Source organism: Chaetura pelagica, unplaced genomic scaffold, assembly GCF_000747805.2.
Source record: "Chaetura pelagica isolate M959 unplaced genomic scaffold, ChaPel_1.0 scaffold80, whole genome shotgun sequence".
In the NCBI taxonomy this organism is placed as follows: Eukaryota; Metazoa; Chordata; class Aves; order Apodiformes; family Apodidae; genus Chaetura; species Chaetura pelagica.
This window is the reverse complement of record NW_009951946.1, coordinates 1691714-1710551: the sequence shown is the minus strand read 5'-3', so window position 1 is coordinate 1710551 and position 18838 is coordinate 1691714. Positions and strand designations below refer to the sequence as shown.

The following is an 18838-nucleotide window of genomic DNA, read 5'->3' as shown; positions in this document are numbered from 1 at the left end:
AAAAAATTCTGAAAGTTCAGAGCTATATCAGAGTGCCACAACAAAAGTCTCACTTAATTCTTAATTAGGTTGAAAACAGTAAACTCTACAGGAAAGTATCCTGAATGGAAGCAGAAGAGGTTAAGCTGCCACCAAATGTGCATGACTCTCCTTTCAGAACGCCATGGCCTGCCATTATTTTTTGTATTTACTTCCACGTTGTTGCTTTCTGTTAAGACAGCTCTAGACCCTGCCTGCTGACAGCAGTCGTGAACAGCATTTGTAGTGGTTTGCTCCTAGTAGTAACAAAAAGGTGCAGCACACTGTCCACTGTAAAACACTTCAAAATCAATTCATGTGCCAAAGAGAACATTTTCCAAAACTTGTGCAAAGCTCAATGATCAGCATTTCAATGTTTTTTTCTCACCAGCGGCATTTACAGAATTGGGCAGCAACACAGTATGTGAACAACTGGCATTCTGTGAAGATAATTCCGTTTTGGGGTAAAGCACTTATTGATAAATGACATTTTAACAAGATGCACAAGGTAACTCCTGCAAGTAAAACTATCAGAGGCTACAAACTACAGAAGACAGAAATTTCAAATATTAGGTGGACATTTATTGGTGATATTTAATATATTTTATCTTTCAGAGAACCGAAACACACTTCAAGAAAGCCTAAGGGGGGTGGGAGGGCACACAAAGTCCCAGATTTTAAAAACACAACTGCCTTAAAAGGCACGTGATTCCTTCAGCAAGTGAAGTACAATCTGATACTTAAGATAAGCCTCCTGGAAGCAAACAGTTTGAACAAAAGTAATTTCCATTTCCAATGTTAATACACAGAGCTAAAAAATCCTGGCATTTAACAGCTAACAAATAAGAGTATTCAAAACCATTTATGAGCTCCCAGTGTGTGACTATACTCAGCTACCAAAGTCAGCAGTGGTCATATTTGAACTTCTGTCCATAGTCTAACCTTAACTCTTTTGATATACAGCTTCAACTAGTTTAAAACCTAATTTAAAGGAAGTTACAGACAGCCTTTTTTGTTTCTGTTTTTAAACCAAGCCCAACTGGGAAGGGGCTACAAGGACCATAAAATTTAGGGACATGGTTTAGCACTGGAGTCTTTAGAGGTAGGTTAATCATTGGACTAGATGATATTGAAGTTTTTTTCCTACCAGAACAATTTTGTGATTGTGTGAAATGGGATGGGTATTTAACAGTATATATCAAAAGGTCTGGTAGCTGTTTACCCCAATATCAATTTCCTTTTTTCAATACCCTCAGGGAGACTATGTTGCCAAAGTACATTGCTTTTGTACTCATGCCTTTTCAATGGCTACAAGTTACTCATACGTTCAAATTCACACCACTTAAATTTAAATATTGTTTATTTCCCATCCTGCCATGTCCCATCTTGTTGCTTTGGAACTGTCAGAGTGATATTACACAGTTTCCCAACAGTTTAAACCAGGGCTGGTTCTGTTCTGCTGTCCTTTCTTCCTGTGCAAACAGATGCTGGGGAGCTGAATTATCTCCCCCCATCAGGACATGACAGGCAGCAGGGCTGCACCATTCTCCACCCCTAATGATCTCAGCTGACAGAAAATGATCCTCCTGTACCCTTGCTGCAGCACAGCTATCACTCCCAACTTTCAGCACAAGATTCTTCCCAGAGTTCTGCTGCAAAGTCTGACAGATACCTGTCCACATACAAAAAAATTAACATATGTTCTCATCAAGTCAGCTAGTCTTGCTTGTATGTTACACGTATGACAACTGCAACACAAATGCTTGCTCTGTTCAAAAGATGTACTACCCTTTCAACATCAAAATCTGCTATAAACATTTCCACTGTTAACAGTATAGAAACCCATTAAGTTTACAGCATGATGCATCCATAGAGTTTTGCATTTCTTTATAAACCTCTCCAATTCCACAGTAAACCACTGCTTTTACACATCTCAGAAACTCTACGCTGATGGGATTAAGAGTTCAAATGCTTAATTTTTAGCTAGTTTACTTCAAAGTGTAACAAGATTATTTGAAATGCTGTATGTAGATGCTCCACACATCAGAAGACTAGTTAAGGTATGGACATGACAAAAGAAATACAACTTCAGAGACTCACACTTCACTCAACCATCTGCTGGGTCTTGTCAGGTTTTTGTACAAGTGCATACAGCTCTGTGGTATTCTGAATTCAGGACTGCGTACAGTAAGTATCTTCACACAAAATCTATATCACAGCTACATTATCTATGCTATAATGTAGCAAGTCTAAAAATATCATACTATTTATTTTTTAAAAGAATTGCATTAAAAGCCTCATACACAAGGACAAAATCTTATTTAAGACGACATAAAATACTTCACAAAATGTCAAGCAAACATATTCAATTATTCAAAATCTCTTTTGCAGAAAAACAAACCAGTGACTTGCATTAGGAGTGGATAGTAACCAAAAAAGAGTATTTAATCCCAAATAATAATGTTCTCATCCCATTGCATCTATGTCAAATTCTTACGCCTTTATGGATGACAAATATTTGTCACACTCTACTACTGGAGATGTTAGCTTAAAAATCATATATCTGTTTAAAAAGTATATCTACTTTTCCATTAACTAACCTCTAAAATATTCTGTAGTATACCTAGCAGGTTCTTGAAATTATGCTTTAAAAATCAAAGATACAAGCACTACAAATTCAGCTGAAATAACGAAAGAGACGAGTCAATTAGCAAAGTCCAAATTTCATGCAAAAATCCCTAGTATATTGTGGAAAGGAGAAAATCAGCTTCCTAACAGATTTTTAGTTGGTTGGTTTGGTTTTGCCCCCTTACTTTTTTTTTTCCCTGAAAAATGTAGATGGCAATACATACAGAGCAATACTTCTTTATATTCAGATATGCTACCTGTGTGAAGTATTTTCCATCTTGTTTCAGGACTTTCATTGAGAGGTCAAGAATCAACCGTAGAAATTCCCATGTGGAATCTGCACACAGAGTATGATTTTAAAAAAGAGCACATTATTGGCTTGTTCACTATTAAATATTCAAGACTTATCTACTGCTCAGTAAGTAGTCATCCTCTACCTTTTAAAAAAATGCAACAACAAACCAACAAGGAAATGAAAAAGCAGTTAAACTCCCCCACAACCCATACATATTGGCAATGACAGGAGAATTAACCCCTTTTTTCCTTCACAGTAATTTTCCAGGTGTTCAAATAAATTATACAATGGGGAAAAACGTACTGGAGTGTGTGAACTCCCCACACTTTCTCAATAATTACATGAGCTCATACTCTGGAACAAAAGCTTAGCTTTAAAAAGCCCTAGCACTTGCTGATTTTTTCTAACATTCAAGAAAATTCAAAAGGAACAGATGTGTAACTATCATTCTTTGCCTCTCAGTTTTGATACTGGAAGTGTAAGAATCCAAGTACTTTTGTTGCTAACTGACAACTATTATGCAGCAGAGGGGTGGAAATGTGAAAAATTCACAGAAGTTTGGGAATATAAATTAGAAGATTAACCTTCTTCTGGAGATGTGGAGATTGGAACAGCCGTGAGATCATTAATTACATAATCAAACATCCTTCCTTCTTTGGCATACTTCTTCAGTACAGGAATACAGTCTTCAACTAAAACCTGTAAGAATTAAATACTTTGGCTAGTCCTTCAAATACCTCAAAACTGATCAGGTAAAATGAACAAATGTGGATTCGCAGGAATTAAAGAAGGGAAAACTACAAAACCGAATAGATGTTTAATTTTACCTTCCCTTTTCAACTTTTTACATCATATAAGAAAAGGACATGCAATTGTAATAACTATGACAATGACAATGTAGGCACTATAGTACTGAATCTCCTAGCTCTGTCATTGACTGATGGGTGACCACTGTTCTACCTAGCAACTGGTAAGAACAGTTAGCAGTCTTAAGTAAAATATGAGTAAAATATTTGTATGAAGAACCACGTGCATGTGACTTCTTTGTTAATTTTTTGCACTTTTTTTTAAGCTAACACCTGTATACTAGTGTCTGTGAAAGCCTTAAGGACCAGTAATGAAAACAAAAAGAAAATATTTCGAGTGAAGATGTCAGATTACACCTAAGCTAACTTGCAAGCTTTGTCAGATGCAGCATTTCAAAACCTTAACTGCAGGGATGCAAAATTTATTTATAATTTTTTAAAAAATAAAAATTACATACTAGAAGTGTAATGCTAACAGATTTTTCCTGCAAAGTAATTTACAAATGTCTATTACAAATTCAGATAGTCTCAGCAGTACAGGACAACTAACTGAAATAAACATTCCTCTATCTTTACATCAATTTAAGGAATTATATTTAACACTGTATCCTTACTGGTATTTCATCTTTATTTGTAAGCTACGACAGAAAACATTCACCTATTTCACACGCCTTAAAAGCTAGATATAATTATATGGAGGAGTCTGAGCACTAATATATACTTCCAGCACAAATCCCACTGCCAGCTATTAAAATATAGAAGTGCAGTAAAAAAGGCAAAAATCCTTCCCAAAATTAATCAGAAGACTTTCCACTAAAACTTTGCCATAACAGTCTTCCAGGCTAGGTAAAACTGTATTTGAAATATTACTTGTAATGGAAGAAAAATTAAAAATTACCTGATAGCACTCTCCTTTCAGATTGTCTAAGACATCTCCGCATGTTTTACGCATGTATTTTTTACACCCATCGATCACCATTTGGTCAATGTTTGAAGCTGGTTAAGGCATTCTATGTTCCAGAAATAATACAGTAACAGTTTCTATTTCTTCAGAAAGTAGTTCTCAAAAAGGTGACATTCACAAAGGAATAGTAAGATGTGTATCTTGATATAGTATTGCAATAGTCAACCTTATGTATTTGCCTCCAAATTCTCTAAGAGGTTCAGGAAGTGCTTATTTTTGTTTTTAACCAGTATTTCTGGTACCTTAGGTTACCATTACTGTGAAAGCTTGAAATCTGAACAATAGGGTGGTGTGTTTTAAAACCCCAGAAAGCTAAACTAGGTTAAGACTCTGACACAGTTTTGAAACAATTATTTTTAGTTTCAAGCAAGGAGATACCAAAATCTATGACAAACAAAATTTCTTATGACTAACAGTATTTTCCTTTAAAAACTATTTGAACTACAAAATGTCAAAAACTTTATTTGTCTCAGTATTTTTAAGACAGGGCAAGAATCTGCTTGCCACCAACACAATTCACTAAGTCCTGACGTTCTAGTTGATTAAACCTTTTCCTTCTAGGGATTTTTTTTTTATAGTTTTGTTTAGGAAAACAGAAAGAAACCAAGAAGGCAGAACTCAGCCCAAAGATACTAGTGTGATGACAGAAGTGTTCCTTTCCCGTTCTATGTAACTTGCTACTCAAGAATTACAGTATGAATTGGGAACTTGAAAGCACATGCTACATAATGATGCACAAATACGCAATCACTGAGTCATTTTAGACCCTATCTCCTCATGCAAATCAGAACGTGATAGTTGTGTTCAATGCTAAGACATCAGCAGAAAACACAGGCTGAAAAATGTTGAAATGAATGTTAAGTCATTTGTCAAAGGATATCTCTACCATAGTAACCATCTTTGGCTTCAGTTTGACTATCTCATACAGTATACCTCCATCACCACCTCCCAGGATTAGTACTTCTTTCCCAGTGTAATCTTCCTTTCCGCTGCCCATTATGGCTTGAGTATATGCCAGGTCACTCTCTGCCAGATCTGAATGGAAGGAAGAGAACAAGTTGGACAAAATCTTTATATCTTTGATTCTTTCATTAACTGGTATTAACTGCTATTAATCCAAAGGTAATATAATACAGACCAAAGCAAGAGCATCCACAGAAACAACTTATCTCTCAAGAGACAGCCAGGTAACAGAAGGCTGGTGATTTACCAGAGCTACTGACATCTTCCTCAGAATCATACACAGGATTTTTCTAGTTCTCAGTGCAAACCCAGCAACAGTGACCTCAGCATTAAGAAGTACTTCATGTTGAGAGAAGCAAAGTTGTAGAGCAAAGCAGTCAGTACTTAAGACTTGATATTCAGTGGGCTTTCATCTCAAACTAGTGCTGCATGAGACAGATTAGTAGATTTTTGAAAGCACACTCTAAACTAAACCCCAACTATAAAGACCAACGCAGATGCACCCCAGAGGATACCTGCACAGAAGCATTACTACTTTTAATATCTAACTGCTGAAAGGCCCTGAAGCATGCCTTCTGCTGACTTGTTCACCATTAGCTTAAAAGCAGACAGTAACATTCCTAAGCTCCAATAACAAATCTGAGCTACAAGGGCAAAGCACTGTGCAGCAGCACATCATGGCATATCCTACCATTCTGCCTAGCAATCAGCACTTAACTGGCACAAAGCAGTATTTTAAAATCCCATGAAAGCTAAGTAAGTAATGGCATACCTCCTCTTTCTATGAGGTACATTTTGAAAATGTTCAAACAAAATCTCATCTCCATATGAAACACTGATGAAAATTTCTGGCCAGAAGTATGGAATAGCTAACTTACTGATTTCAAGTACAATTCTAACTGAATTAGAAAATACCTTGCTAATGAGCTCAATAACAACACTTTTCAGCTGCCAACTGCACAGAAGTCCCCCTGACAGCTGCATAAAGCTAACTGCACAGTTAAAGGCATTTCTGGTGATTTAAAAAGCTATAGTCAAGTTTCTTAATTACCCTCCCATTAGACTGAAATTAGACAACAACATCCCTCATTTACCTCAGTCGGTACTTTCCAACATAAGTACTGAGAGGTTTTACAAAGCATACTCCTGGTTACCTAAATTTTCTAGCAAACAGCTTAAAAGAACAGCAGCCCATCTTCTCCCAAGTTCACTTTCACAAATACAAAGATCAGTGGTCAAGGAGTACCACACGTAAAAACCCTCCCATAAAGGTTAGGTTACTCTTCTGATTAACTGAGGAGTTCAACCGAGCATTCTGAAGAAGACAGTGTCAAAAGATGTTCACCAATAAAGTAGCTAAACGGTTTAAGAAACAGCTGTCGTGTATCTCAACAAGCAAGTAATTCCCCTAGAGAATTAAGCGACCAGCAGGATTATACCCACACATATACCCACCAGGTCCCATTTCTTCATATTTCCTTAGAAGTCCCCTGCATTTTGAAGACCTAAAGAATAGTTTGATTCACTGCCAAGGCCTTCAAGAGGTTGGACTTGAAACAAACAGGTAAAAGCTCATCTGGAAGAAAGGAGTAATCTCTGCTAGAGAGCACTCTTGAGTTCTTTTCTTCCTTGCCACCTTTCATAGCAAAGACAATTTTGGAAAAAGAAGAAATCTTTTTTTGTAGTCTAGATTTACACTGGTCAGTCTTTTACATAAAAATGCTTTATACACAGGAACAGATATATGTGTACACACATATACGTGGCTTCCTTGCATCAGACCCATGATCCTTCATAATCTAGTAAAATTGTGACACACCAAGATAGGAAAAGCCCCAACTCCTAAAATTTCAGACAAAATACCCTCAAATGAAATTATACTTACTAACATCCCCACTGAGAATAAGAATATTCCCAAACTGTTTTGAATGCAGGATTTTAATATTCTGAAAAGGTGAATCTTCATCATAAACAACTTCATCTATGTCGTATTCCACCAGGCGCCCATCAGCTGTGGGCCAGTATCTATCAATGACACCTCCTCTCAAAATGGCTGGCAATCTAGAAAGAGATAATAAGAAAAAAAGATTACAAAACATTTGAGAATGTTTATGTTTAAAAACAAATTCCAGCTAAACATCCTGTGGGTTCACCATAATAAATAAATATTTACAAGAGGGATCTAAGAGAACTTGCAAAATTTAATCCTCAATGAATTTAAGAAACCTATCAGCAATACATTAAATATACATAACTTGTTACGGCACAGGAGAAATATAAATGGTTTTGCTTTATGGACAACTTCTACAATGCATGCATCAATCTACGTCTACCCTAAGAGAGGGGATTTACATAACATACCAGCCTCTGCAGATGAAACAGCTCGTTACTAGAAATGGATACAATACAAAAGCAGAATGCAGAAAACCATGACAATATCTTTTCCCACCTTCAGCTCAGCTAAAAATGCCATTTCTTTCAGACTAGTGGATCTCATCCTTCTAAAGTTGTACTGAAAGACATTTGAAATACATATCCAAACATAAAAAGTGAACTATTAAAGTGGTTCAAACTCTGCAGTGAATAAGCACAATCCTTGGTATCAGCTGACTGTTTGCATTACTTTTTAAATGTGGTGCAAGGATCTTCATAGATTGTTTTTGCTTTGTTAATTGGGGTTTTTTGGGTGTTTTTTCTTTGTGTTGTTTTGGGGTTTTTTGTTTGGTTTTGGTGAAAATTCCTCATAGAAGTATCCTGAGTCGAATCAGTATTTTGCCTGTAAAGACAAACTATATTTGAAATGGCAGCGAATTATCAAAATTATTACAGCCCATTTTAAGCAAAATGTGCAGGCAAAGAGTTCATAAGATTCAGAATTAAAGTGTTTTTTTTCCAGAGAAGGGTGCAGCAGAAAACCAGATGCAGACAAGCTGCTTCTAAATTCACCAAATGTCTCAATAAAGGTTTCAGAAACATTTTGCACCCCCGGTGAGCCGCAAGATGGCAGCACACAGAGAGAGCAAGAGCATCTGGTTCACTAGGACAATAAAAAGGCAGGAACGTTTCCAGCAGCGTGAAAATAACACCAGAAGGATGTAAAGGAAATCTAAAAATCAAAAGAAAAAAGCTGAGGGGTGTGTGACTTATGCTGGATCAACTGTTCTAGGAGGTTCATCTTCCTATCCTAAGGTAACCAAACTAATCCAGATTACTTCAGGCAGACTTTTTCCTGATACATTTTTTGACAAATTCCTATGACTGGGATTCCACAAACTTCCAGTATCATATTTCAGTAACAAAATATCCTCAGAGGGAGAACCTCTCCTCCACATACACAAGATTATCTATATTTGCATGCTGTGTGCCAGTTGAGGCTTTACCAGGATGAAGTAAAGCCAGATAACTACCCCTCTGTATTTTACACACAACTGTTGAAAACAAAAAGCACTATTCAGGGTATAACATCACTTTGCAAATCATCACCACTTTACTTGTGGTCTCACACAGCCTTCAGAACACTTTCTGCTGAAGTACTCCTTAGCTGCTTTCCCATTCCATAGTTTACTCTTTAGCTTTACCAAATCTTCTTGATTTTACACTGCTTTTTACTTTTCTTAAACCATTTCAACTTCTGACTAAGCTCTTTAAAAGCACCTGTCGCACCTTCCAGAAAGTGCATGCCTGCAGTAAGTGTGCCCTAACTTCGAGGTGCCAGTCATCACTACAGCCATCAGGAAGAGCTGTGTCCTTCCACAACTCAAGCCGTGTCCTTCCAGATCCCTGGGGAACTCCATCATGAATGCTGTTCCAGGAACAGGCAATGAACTACAGTTAGCATCCCTACAGTTTAATATATAACCCTGTATTTAAGTAAACCAAAATGACAGGTTTGCAAAGCCTTCTTCTGCAGTCATCAGTTATATTAAAAAAAAAAAACGGACAGAAAACATTTCTATACTCTTGGCAGGGCCCTAGCACAGAGGTTCCCCCAAGGTTTTTTGCCATGTGTGCCCCAAGATCAGTGTAGCAGGGCAGAGTTGTGAGAGAGAGATGAAGGAAACCTTTTTGGGGGACCCTGGTCATCATCACCAGCCCTGCTCACCTTGTCCATAACCTCTAGGATGTGGCCCAGAGGCTGTGGTTCATGCCCTGGCCTATCCCCCTGCCACCCTTAATTCCCCAGCCCTTTCAGAGCAGTCTGCTCTTGCTTCCCGGATCCATTTTCTCCCACCATTTCATGCAACTATGAAGCAAATTAAAGAAATAATGCTTGCCCAAAGTATCAAAACTAAAGAAGCTTAGTAAGATGACAAAGCTCACAGTATCTTCAATTCTGCAAAAAAGTTGTTTACAAATATTGGGGGGAAAAAAAAACATGCATAAATTTGTACTGCAGGTTATTCATTGTAGTACAGCAAAGTATAATTTGCTTATTATCTTTAGCAACTGCAGACAAGTCACATAGGGAACCAGATGCATAAACTTACCGTTTCACCCTTTTTATATTACCATGAAACAGTTCTTTCATTCTTTCTTCTACTTTGTTTAGAAGCTGAAAAATAGCAAACAAGAGAGGTGGAATTCATAGGAGGTCACTTCATGCAAAATATCTGTTAAATTAGGCTACATGGAAGGCAATAAGAAGTAGCACTTGCATAGAAAGGCTTTGAAATGTAATCTTAGAGCCTATGAATAACTAACTGGTCACCTTATTCTCATTACTAGCAAGAATGTGCATATTGTAGCAGCTGCCATCACTGCATTTATCTGTCCCCCAGGATAACATAGCCAGATTGTTCAGGCACAGCCAAAGAGGAAACACAAGACCCCCGTAAGGTTTCACTCCTGTCAAAGCAGCGGCCTATTCCCCTGCAATATCAAATTTCTGCAGCCTTCAGGTCAGGAAAGATGAAATGATTTTTCTCTGTGGGGAAGAAGTTTGAGCAGAGGCGCCCCATCTCTCAGATCAGAGAAGGCAAAAATGTAATAAACACACCAGGTTGCGGGTTAAGCATCATTCCTTTCTCACTGCCCTGGGTACCTAAAGAGAGTCCTGACCCCTAATCAAGCCTATCACATCTTTACAACTTTTACAGCAAAGAACACAAGGCCCAGGATATGCAAAATACATGTATGTGTATGCAACTACAGTAAGTGTTACTGCTCCTCATCTGCAAGGACTCACATTTAAACTAACTTCGCTATATTAAGATCTTTTACAAAGATATACTTTGACAGACCTGAAGAAAAGAAGGGGTTCTACATAAAGTTTGATAATTCTAGTAAGATATGCTTTACCCATACCTGATCGACTTCCTCTCTTCCTTTCGTATGATCACTGTAGCTCTGCAGATCCACCAACACTAGTCCGTGAGGGTGAATTCTCAAATTGGCAAAACTACAAAATAAAGGGACAGTGATGACAACTTTATAATTGAAAATCAGGTTGAGTGACAAAAGGAAGTCAGAAATGAGTTACATTAAATTTGGAATGCACGTTTCTTTTTCAAGCCATCTGTAACTGTTGGCAATGCTAGTTCTGGTCTTAGTCTGCAAGTAACTTAGCAACAAACAGAAGTTGCAAGAGCATGCATGCCAGTCACTATGTAACTAACAAAATCAGCAGACAGCAAGGCAGTAAACAGGGTGTTTAAAACAGAACAGCTACACTACAGGGGGAAAATATATTGTGTACTACTCTTAGCTCTTTAAATTAGGGCTTCTTGAACTGCTGTATTGTGTTGGTTTGGTTTTCAATCGCAATCATAGAATCAAGGATGGGCATGGACACCTACCACCAGACCAGGTTGCTCAAAGCCAAATACAACCTACTCTTGAACACTTCCAGGAATAGGGCTTCCACAACTTCCCTGGGCAACCTGTACAAGTGCTTCACTAAATAATTTCTTCCTAATATCTAACCTAAATCTTCCCTCCTCCAGTCTTAATCCATTACCCCTTGTCCTTTCACTACAGGCCCTTGTAAAAGTCCCTCCCCAACTTTCCCGTAGCCCCTTTAGGCACTGGAAGGCTGCTATAAGGTCTCTATGGAGCCTTCTCTTCTCCAGGCTGAACAGCCCCAACTCTCTCAGCCTGTCTTCATAGGAGAGGTGCTGCAGCCCGCACATCTTCGCGGCACTCCTCCAGACCTGCACCAGCTCTATGACCGTCCCATGTTGAAGACTGCAGAACTGGACACACACTATTCCAGGTGAGGCCTCACAAGAGACGAGTAAACGGGAAGAATCACCTCCCTTGACCTGCTGGCTACACTTTGGATGCAGCCCAGGACACGGATGGCCTTCTGGCCTGCAAGCACATGTTGCCAGCTCATGTTGAGCTTCTTGTCTACCATAACCCCCAAGTCCTTTTCCTCAGGGCTGTTCTCAATCCATTCTCCACTCAACCTTTATTTGTACTTGGGATCGCCCCAACCCAAGTGCAGAATCTTGAACTTGGCCTTGTTGAACTTCATGCAGTTTGCACAAGCCCACCTCTTAAACCTGTCAAGGTTCCTCTGGATGGCATCCTTTTCCTCCAGTATGTCAACCTCACCACACAGTTTTGTGTCATCAGGAAACTTGCTGAGGGTACACTCAATGTCACTGTTCAAATCTCCAACAAAGATGTTAAATAGCACCAGTCCCAGTACCAACCCTTGGGGAGCACTACTTGCCACTGTTCTCCATCTGGATATCGAGTGGGTGACTACCAGTCTTTTGAGTGCGACCACCCAACCAGCTCCTTACCCAATGAGTGGTCCATCCACTGAATCCACACCATTCCAATTTTGATACCAGGATATCGTGAGGGACAGTGCTGAAGGCTTTGCACAGGTCCAAGTAGATAACATCAATTGCTCTGCCTTTGTCCACTAATGCTACAACCCCACTGTAGAAGACCACCAAATTAGTCAGGCAGGATTTGCCTTTGGTTGTCACCAATCACACCCTTGTTTTCCACGTGCCTTAGCAGAGCCTTCAGGAGGATCTGCTCCATGATCTTGCTGGACACAAAGGCAACACTTTAGTTTCCCCGGTCTTCCTTTTTTCCCTTTTTGAAAATGGGATTTACATTTCCCCTCTTCCAGTCAGTAGGAATTTCTCCAGACTGCCATGACTTTTCAAATATGATGGGCAGAGGCTTTGCAACTTCATCAGTCACTCCCTTCAGGAGCTGTGGATGAATACCATCAGGTCTCATGGACTTCTGCACCTCTAGATCTTTCAGATTGTCATGAATCTGCTCTTCTACAGTGGGGAGATCTTCCTTTTCACAGTCCATGCCTTTGGCTTTTCTAATCAAGTCTCAAGAAAACAACTGGACACTTCCCTTACTCCTTCCTTTTCACTTGGGTGTTTTGTTTTGGTTTTTTTATTCGCGTAGGTTTTTTTTTTAACTTTGTGGCAAATATTCAGAGACAGTGTTCATATTCAAAGTGAATAAAAATTTATGTATTAGAAAAATTAAGTGTCCTGAAGCTTTGACTGGCAAAGAAATTACAGCAGCAAAACCTCATAGATAAATACAGATGCAAGACAGATAGTCTTATAGTGTATACTACATTTATTACATAAGCATTTAAAGAACAAAGAGCAATGCTTCACTATGCTAGGTGCTGGGTAGACAAACAGAGGACCTTAAAAAACTTGCAAAAAACAAAAGATAAGGACTACAGGGAAGGTGACTACAAAAATACAGTGTCAGAGGCAATATCCTTTCCATACTGGGGAGGGTAGTATACAAAAAGAAACAGAAAGGCTACAAGAGGATTACAGGTAAAGGAAGGGAGGGGAAGCATGTATGAAAAGAAGGCAGAGGAGGGGATGGGCACAGAACACCCAAGCAAAGTAGGGTATCCAGGGGTGGAAGTCCATTAGTACAATACAGAGAAACCTCAGGTTAAGCTGTACACAGTTCTTTGAACGCCCCTTTCTTTGTCTTCTCTTACCACCCCACTTAGCCTCAAAGGCAAAACACAAACCGACCTTTGTTAACACAAAGTTTAGGTGGCATCCCATTTCCCCACCACTCCCAGCTTTTTTGTCCCTTCCAGAGCTCCTTCCCTAAACTGCCAGCCTCAATATGAAACCACCTCTGCCGTGGTGGTGGGAACTTTGGCCAGGAAATATCCTTAGTCACAGTCAGAGAGAAAATCCTGAATATAGTGTTATCTGAAGATAATAATTTTTTGTAACTCTATAATGATCAAATTATGAACCAGAGTGGAGTGATTAAAAAAATAAACACACTTGTAGACTTTAGACAGCAGTGATCTGTAGCTGTGATGTGTTTACAGCTTAACAAAGAAACCGAGTGTCACTCATTTCTTTTCAAAAAACGAGCCTGAGAAGTCTCGAGTTTCCCTGAAGACCTTAAGCACAAAACATATACATTACGCACAGGTCCTCACTGTTTTCCCCCTCCCAAGTACCTGCAGATTGTCACCATCTTTCAGTGACCCTCCCTACACCTCAGCGACTGTCCACCAGGTGTCCTCCCGACGAAGGTTTTTGATCTAGGACCACAAAATGGCCCTACGCCCCATGCCCATTATGCAAAACCACAGAATAGCCTTAAAATAAGCATTCCTTTCCCCCCCCTCTCCCCCCACAACGAAATTACTCCTGTATAAAATAAACCACACTATTTTACCCCATTAAAAGGACAAACAGCTTTACCACAAGACTCCAGGAGATACAGATAGATATTTTTATTTTTAAAAAGGAGGGAAAGCAGAACTTTCTAGACAGAGGCACTGGTCACTCCAGCGAGTTTTGGACATGACCGTTCAGTGAAAAAGGACATTTCCGATGAAGTCCACAGACCTGCTCCAGCCCTGCAAAGCTGCAGCACTACAGACAAGACAGCACCCTTATTAAATTACTGAAATCTGACACAATGCCAGAAATATTTCCACTTAGAAAAACTTTTAATCACCTTATTCCTATATTCCAGTGGTTGCTATTTACACAGATAAGCAACAGATTTACTGTCCCATGACTTGAGTTTCCTTTTCAATTCCTTTCCTACAGGAATGACATAGGATTTAATGGCTGACATTGTCTTCATTTCTCCTGGGACTGCATGAAATACATCCTCAGGAGGGGACATTATTACCTTTGCTTTGGGGTCTTTTTCTGGGTGAGAGACAAGAAGAGGCAGAGAGGAGAGTTGCTCTGAAAAGCACAACCACACATCATTACGTGGTATGACAGCATTTGAATATAGAGACAGTAACACTGCAGACCCATGATTCATTTCATCAAATTGTCACCTCTACCAGAATAGCAGGGTCCTGACAACTGCAGTGGGGAGAGAGATGAAAGGCAGGCAGCAGCCTGGAGTAGTGTAGTGAGCATCTGGCTGATGATCCCAGAGTTAATTTCTGATAAACAACCTTAAATTAAATTCAAATTCTTCAAAGAAGCAGACACAAATCCAGGTTGGTTATACATACACTAAAAGTCACCTGGTTAGAAATTTACAACCAAAATAGCTACAATACCTGTAAAGAATTAAATACACTGCAAACAATGCATGCGTACGTTCAGAAAAGTAACCAGACCAGTAGCGTTAAGGTAATGGCTGAACCCAAAAAAGTTTCAACCAGCAGAGAGCAAAGGCTACTCTGGCCTTTGTTACCTGACACTCATCTGCTTGGCAGAATGCACGTGAATGCTGATTTTCAGCAGCAGCTCTTGCAATATTTGGGATACAGCTTTAAGAACCTTGATAATATAGTTTCCATGTTCTCCTTTGAAAATATAGCAAAGGCTACTTTACAGTCCAAATTGGTGGTAAAAACTGTGAAAAATGAAGTTTTCTTCAAAAGTCTCCCCCCTGCATCTTGCCTTACTAAAAAATTTAATTCCCGTTTTCAAAATAAAACATCTGCTACACCTTTGGTGTGAGTGCTTGCATGCGCGTTAGTAAAAGCAGTAAGAAGAAAGCCCAGTGAGAAAGGATCCTCTCTACCAGACAACGTGAAAAGGGGTACCCCCTTTAACAAGGCCCCACTTGCTGCTGCACCTGCATACCTGCTGTCTCCTCCAGCAGAACTCAAGCTTTTAGCACTTCTATGCAAATGAGTCTCAACTACAGAAACAATCCTATTGAGTGCAGCATCTTGTCTTGAGTGCTGCAGCTTGCCACCTGAACAGAGAACATCAGATGCTAAGAAATAAATCCCAATTGCATGACTCAAAAAGTAAATGCTTTGAAACCGAGAGATTTTGGATGAGTATCCTCTTTACTTAAAGGGAACCAGAAGCACAGAAATCAACACACTCTGAGACAAAATGTGTATGCTATCTTAGCTACCTATACTGAAGAGTAAAAAATACTGCAATCCCACATATTCGAGAAAGGATTTCCACCCCCACCATGTCCACGGAATAAAACTCGATACAGGTACCTACAAACACCTCTGCACCAGACAAAGCTTTTATTTGTTGACAGAGTAACTTTGTCTCACTACAGATGAAGTAATTCAAGTATTGGAAAAATAGCCTGCCAATAATAGCATCACCTGTCAAATTACTATAATGAGGAAGAAATTTAAACCAGTTTATATAAGGAATCCCAAAATTAGCAAGTCATCATGACATTGTTTAAATAAACCATATTCTACTTTTAAAAAAGCACTTTTCATCCTAATTTTTAAGTCCTTAAGAGACCATAAAGAATTAAGCAATTACAGTTTTTCACTATACCATCATTCCTGTTCTCTTTTTACAAAATCAGGAATTAGAACTGTGGCAGCTTTCATTGGTAAAAACTGTTGCTGATTCCTGGCAACTGCTTCCAGATTCTTCAGCCCAGATTTGGGCTCCAAGTAACTCCATGAATAAACTCCAACATTTCAGCCTGAAACAAAGAACTGAGGAATGTTCATCCCACTCCTTTAAAATATACTGACCAGCATAGATAGAATGGTTAGCAAAAGACTAACATAGTTCACGGTGTTAACATATTCATTGTTATCTCAGTGACAGACAAACTAACTTCAATGAATAAACCTTCCTCTGCTGTGAACAGTGGAACCAAATACCAGAAGGATTATACTTCTCTAAACAAGAACAGACACAAAGCAGAAGCTAAAAATGGATGTGCGCATAGGGGAGGTCAAAGCTTTTCTAAAAGACAGTCTTCTTCTGCAGAGACAGTAATGCTTAAACTTCAGGTTTTGTGGGTTTTAAAAGAAATTTCAAGTGCAACATGACAAGAAGGAATGTCGATACATGAAGGTGAAGAAAAGCCCTGGTAGCTGTACACAATATGTTACAGAAGAGTACCTGCTCACAAGTAGTGATACTACTAAAATGTAGTATCACTTGATAAGATACTACACTTCCAAATCCTTGCTGTAATTATTTTCTCCCTACCCATGCTTTAACAACCTTTTTGGTTTTTTTAATTTGTTAAGATATACAGGACCCTGTGACATTTAAAGACTTCAAACATTTTTAACTGTCCAGTCTAAGCCAGACTAAGTGCCACTACAATAAAAGGATGCTGCTTAGGCTGACCCTGAAAACATCCTGGGAATGATCTGAAAACACAGCTCAGGCAAACAACACTACTGAGGCACCAGACAGGGCTCCTCTCCTGCATGTGCTACTTTACCCCTATTCAGCGTTTGGGCAAGGGAGGTGGCAAAGCAGACAGAAGTGTATCCATCTCCCCACCACTACAGACAGGGACTTGCATGGCTGGTGAGCCATTTCCTGCCCGGCTCAAGAGCCTTGTGTTGACAACCCCATTAGTAGACGTTTTCAGCTGAACTTCCCTCAATTAGGTCCTTTGTCAGAGTCAATCACAAAGTAAATGGACCAGGTAGAGTTGCCACATGACTTTTGCTTGTTTAACTTCAGACAAAAGAGAACCGGGATCTGTTGCTTTGGTAATGACAACAGGAAAGCATGGCTTAATCCCCAAATCAGCTCCAAGTCGTTTAGCAACCACAGCCCTCCACGGGGCCGCTCATATGGCATCTTTGACAGTTTTTGTTAACAGCAGCGCCCACAATTCAACAGTCTGTAGCACCCTGCAGGCTACAGGGGGTTATCTCTGCAGACTGGAGTTTAAGACACTGTTTAGCAACTTATTACTATCGCTGCTAAAACGTGTCGGTTTTTTTTTTCCTGGGATTAGTACCCAGCTTGTTACATGTGCTTCACATCTTTGACTTGCAATGGCTCAGTCGTCTGTGGCTGGTTAAAAATATTTGTATGTGCATACTCACACAGCATCAACTCAATCTTTCATCCTGGGGAACTTCTATGCCCAGTATCACCCATTCATCTACTCTTGACATACCTACCACACCCCCTTACAGATTTTTTTTTTTCTGCCTTTTACTACAAGCTACTTCAGTTCCAGAAGTAGACTGTTTTGCAGGAAAGGTAAAGTCTGCATGTCCTGGATTCAAAATGATATAAAGATATAATAGTAATTTTGTCTGCATTTTAAAATAAAGCCTGCTTAATTAGTATCCTCCATATGTTCACCAGTTCATTCTTGCCCTCACAAAATGCCTGTTTCTGTATTCAGCTGTCCAGGCTATTGTTTTTGAAGTGTTCACACCCTGATTTGTTTGATTAAACTGAAACTCCAACAACTGACATTAACTGAAATACGCGGTTTAAGGCTGCCTTAGAAAAGTATATGCATTTTTTCTGAGTGATCTGAAAACTCAAGAAAACAATACTCACAGGAATGCGTGAACATGCTACTGGCTCCCCAATTCAGTGTTTTTTTTTCATTGGGGCTGACAAAGCACGGAAGACTACTTTAACTCACATCACTACAGTCAATAAGTTGTTGATTAGCAAAGTGACTAATTTCCAGGGGAAATAAATGCAGTATGCACTGGAGTTCACAGAGCAATGAACATACTGAGAGAAAGCATAAGTATTCTTTATTAATTTACATATACAACTGCACCAGAAACAGCCACTTGCAAAGTAAACAGTCTCCATAATATTCAGCTCTTCTGTGCATTCTTGTTCTTCCTTCTTCAGTTTTGAGGCTGCATCACAAACTGCCATTCCTTATGTTTAGGATGTTCTCCTTGGATAGCTTGTCTTAAAAACTCAACTATTTCCAGACCTGCATTGTATCAGAACTTTGAGAACTTATGAGATAAGAGTCTTCATTAGC

The 18838-nt window shown here is 39.2% G+C and overlaps 1 protein-coding gene across 1 annotated transcript in view; it reads right to left on the bottom strand.

The window, feature by feature from the left end:
* The window catches only part of SMS (spermine synthase), a 33497-nt gene that overhangs the window by 10689 nt on the left and 3970 nt on the right, over positions 1 to 18838 (bottom strand). The window contains exons 2-8 of the mRNA XM_009997207.1: positions 10979 to 11072; positions 10162 to 10226; positions 7560 to 7735; positions 5592 to 5746; positions 4646 to 4735; positions 3526 to 3640; positions 2904 to 2983 (exon numbers count right to left, since the gene is read on the bottom strand). Of these exons, the coding sequence (XP_009995509.1) occupies positions 2904 to 2983; positions 3526 to 3640; positions 4646 to 4735; positions 5592 to 5746; positions 7560 to 7735; positions 10162 to 10226; positions 10979 to 11072 (775 nt within the window). The remainder of the gene's footprint in view (positions 1 to 2903; positions 2984 to 3525; positions 3641 to 4645; positions 4736 to 5591; positions 5747 to 7559; positions 7736 to 10161; positions 10227 to 10978; positions 11073 to 18838) is intronic.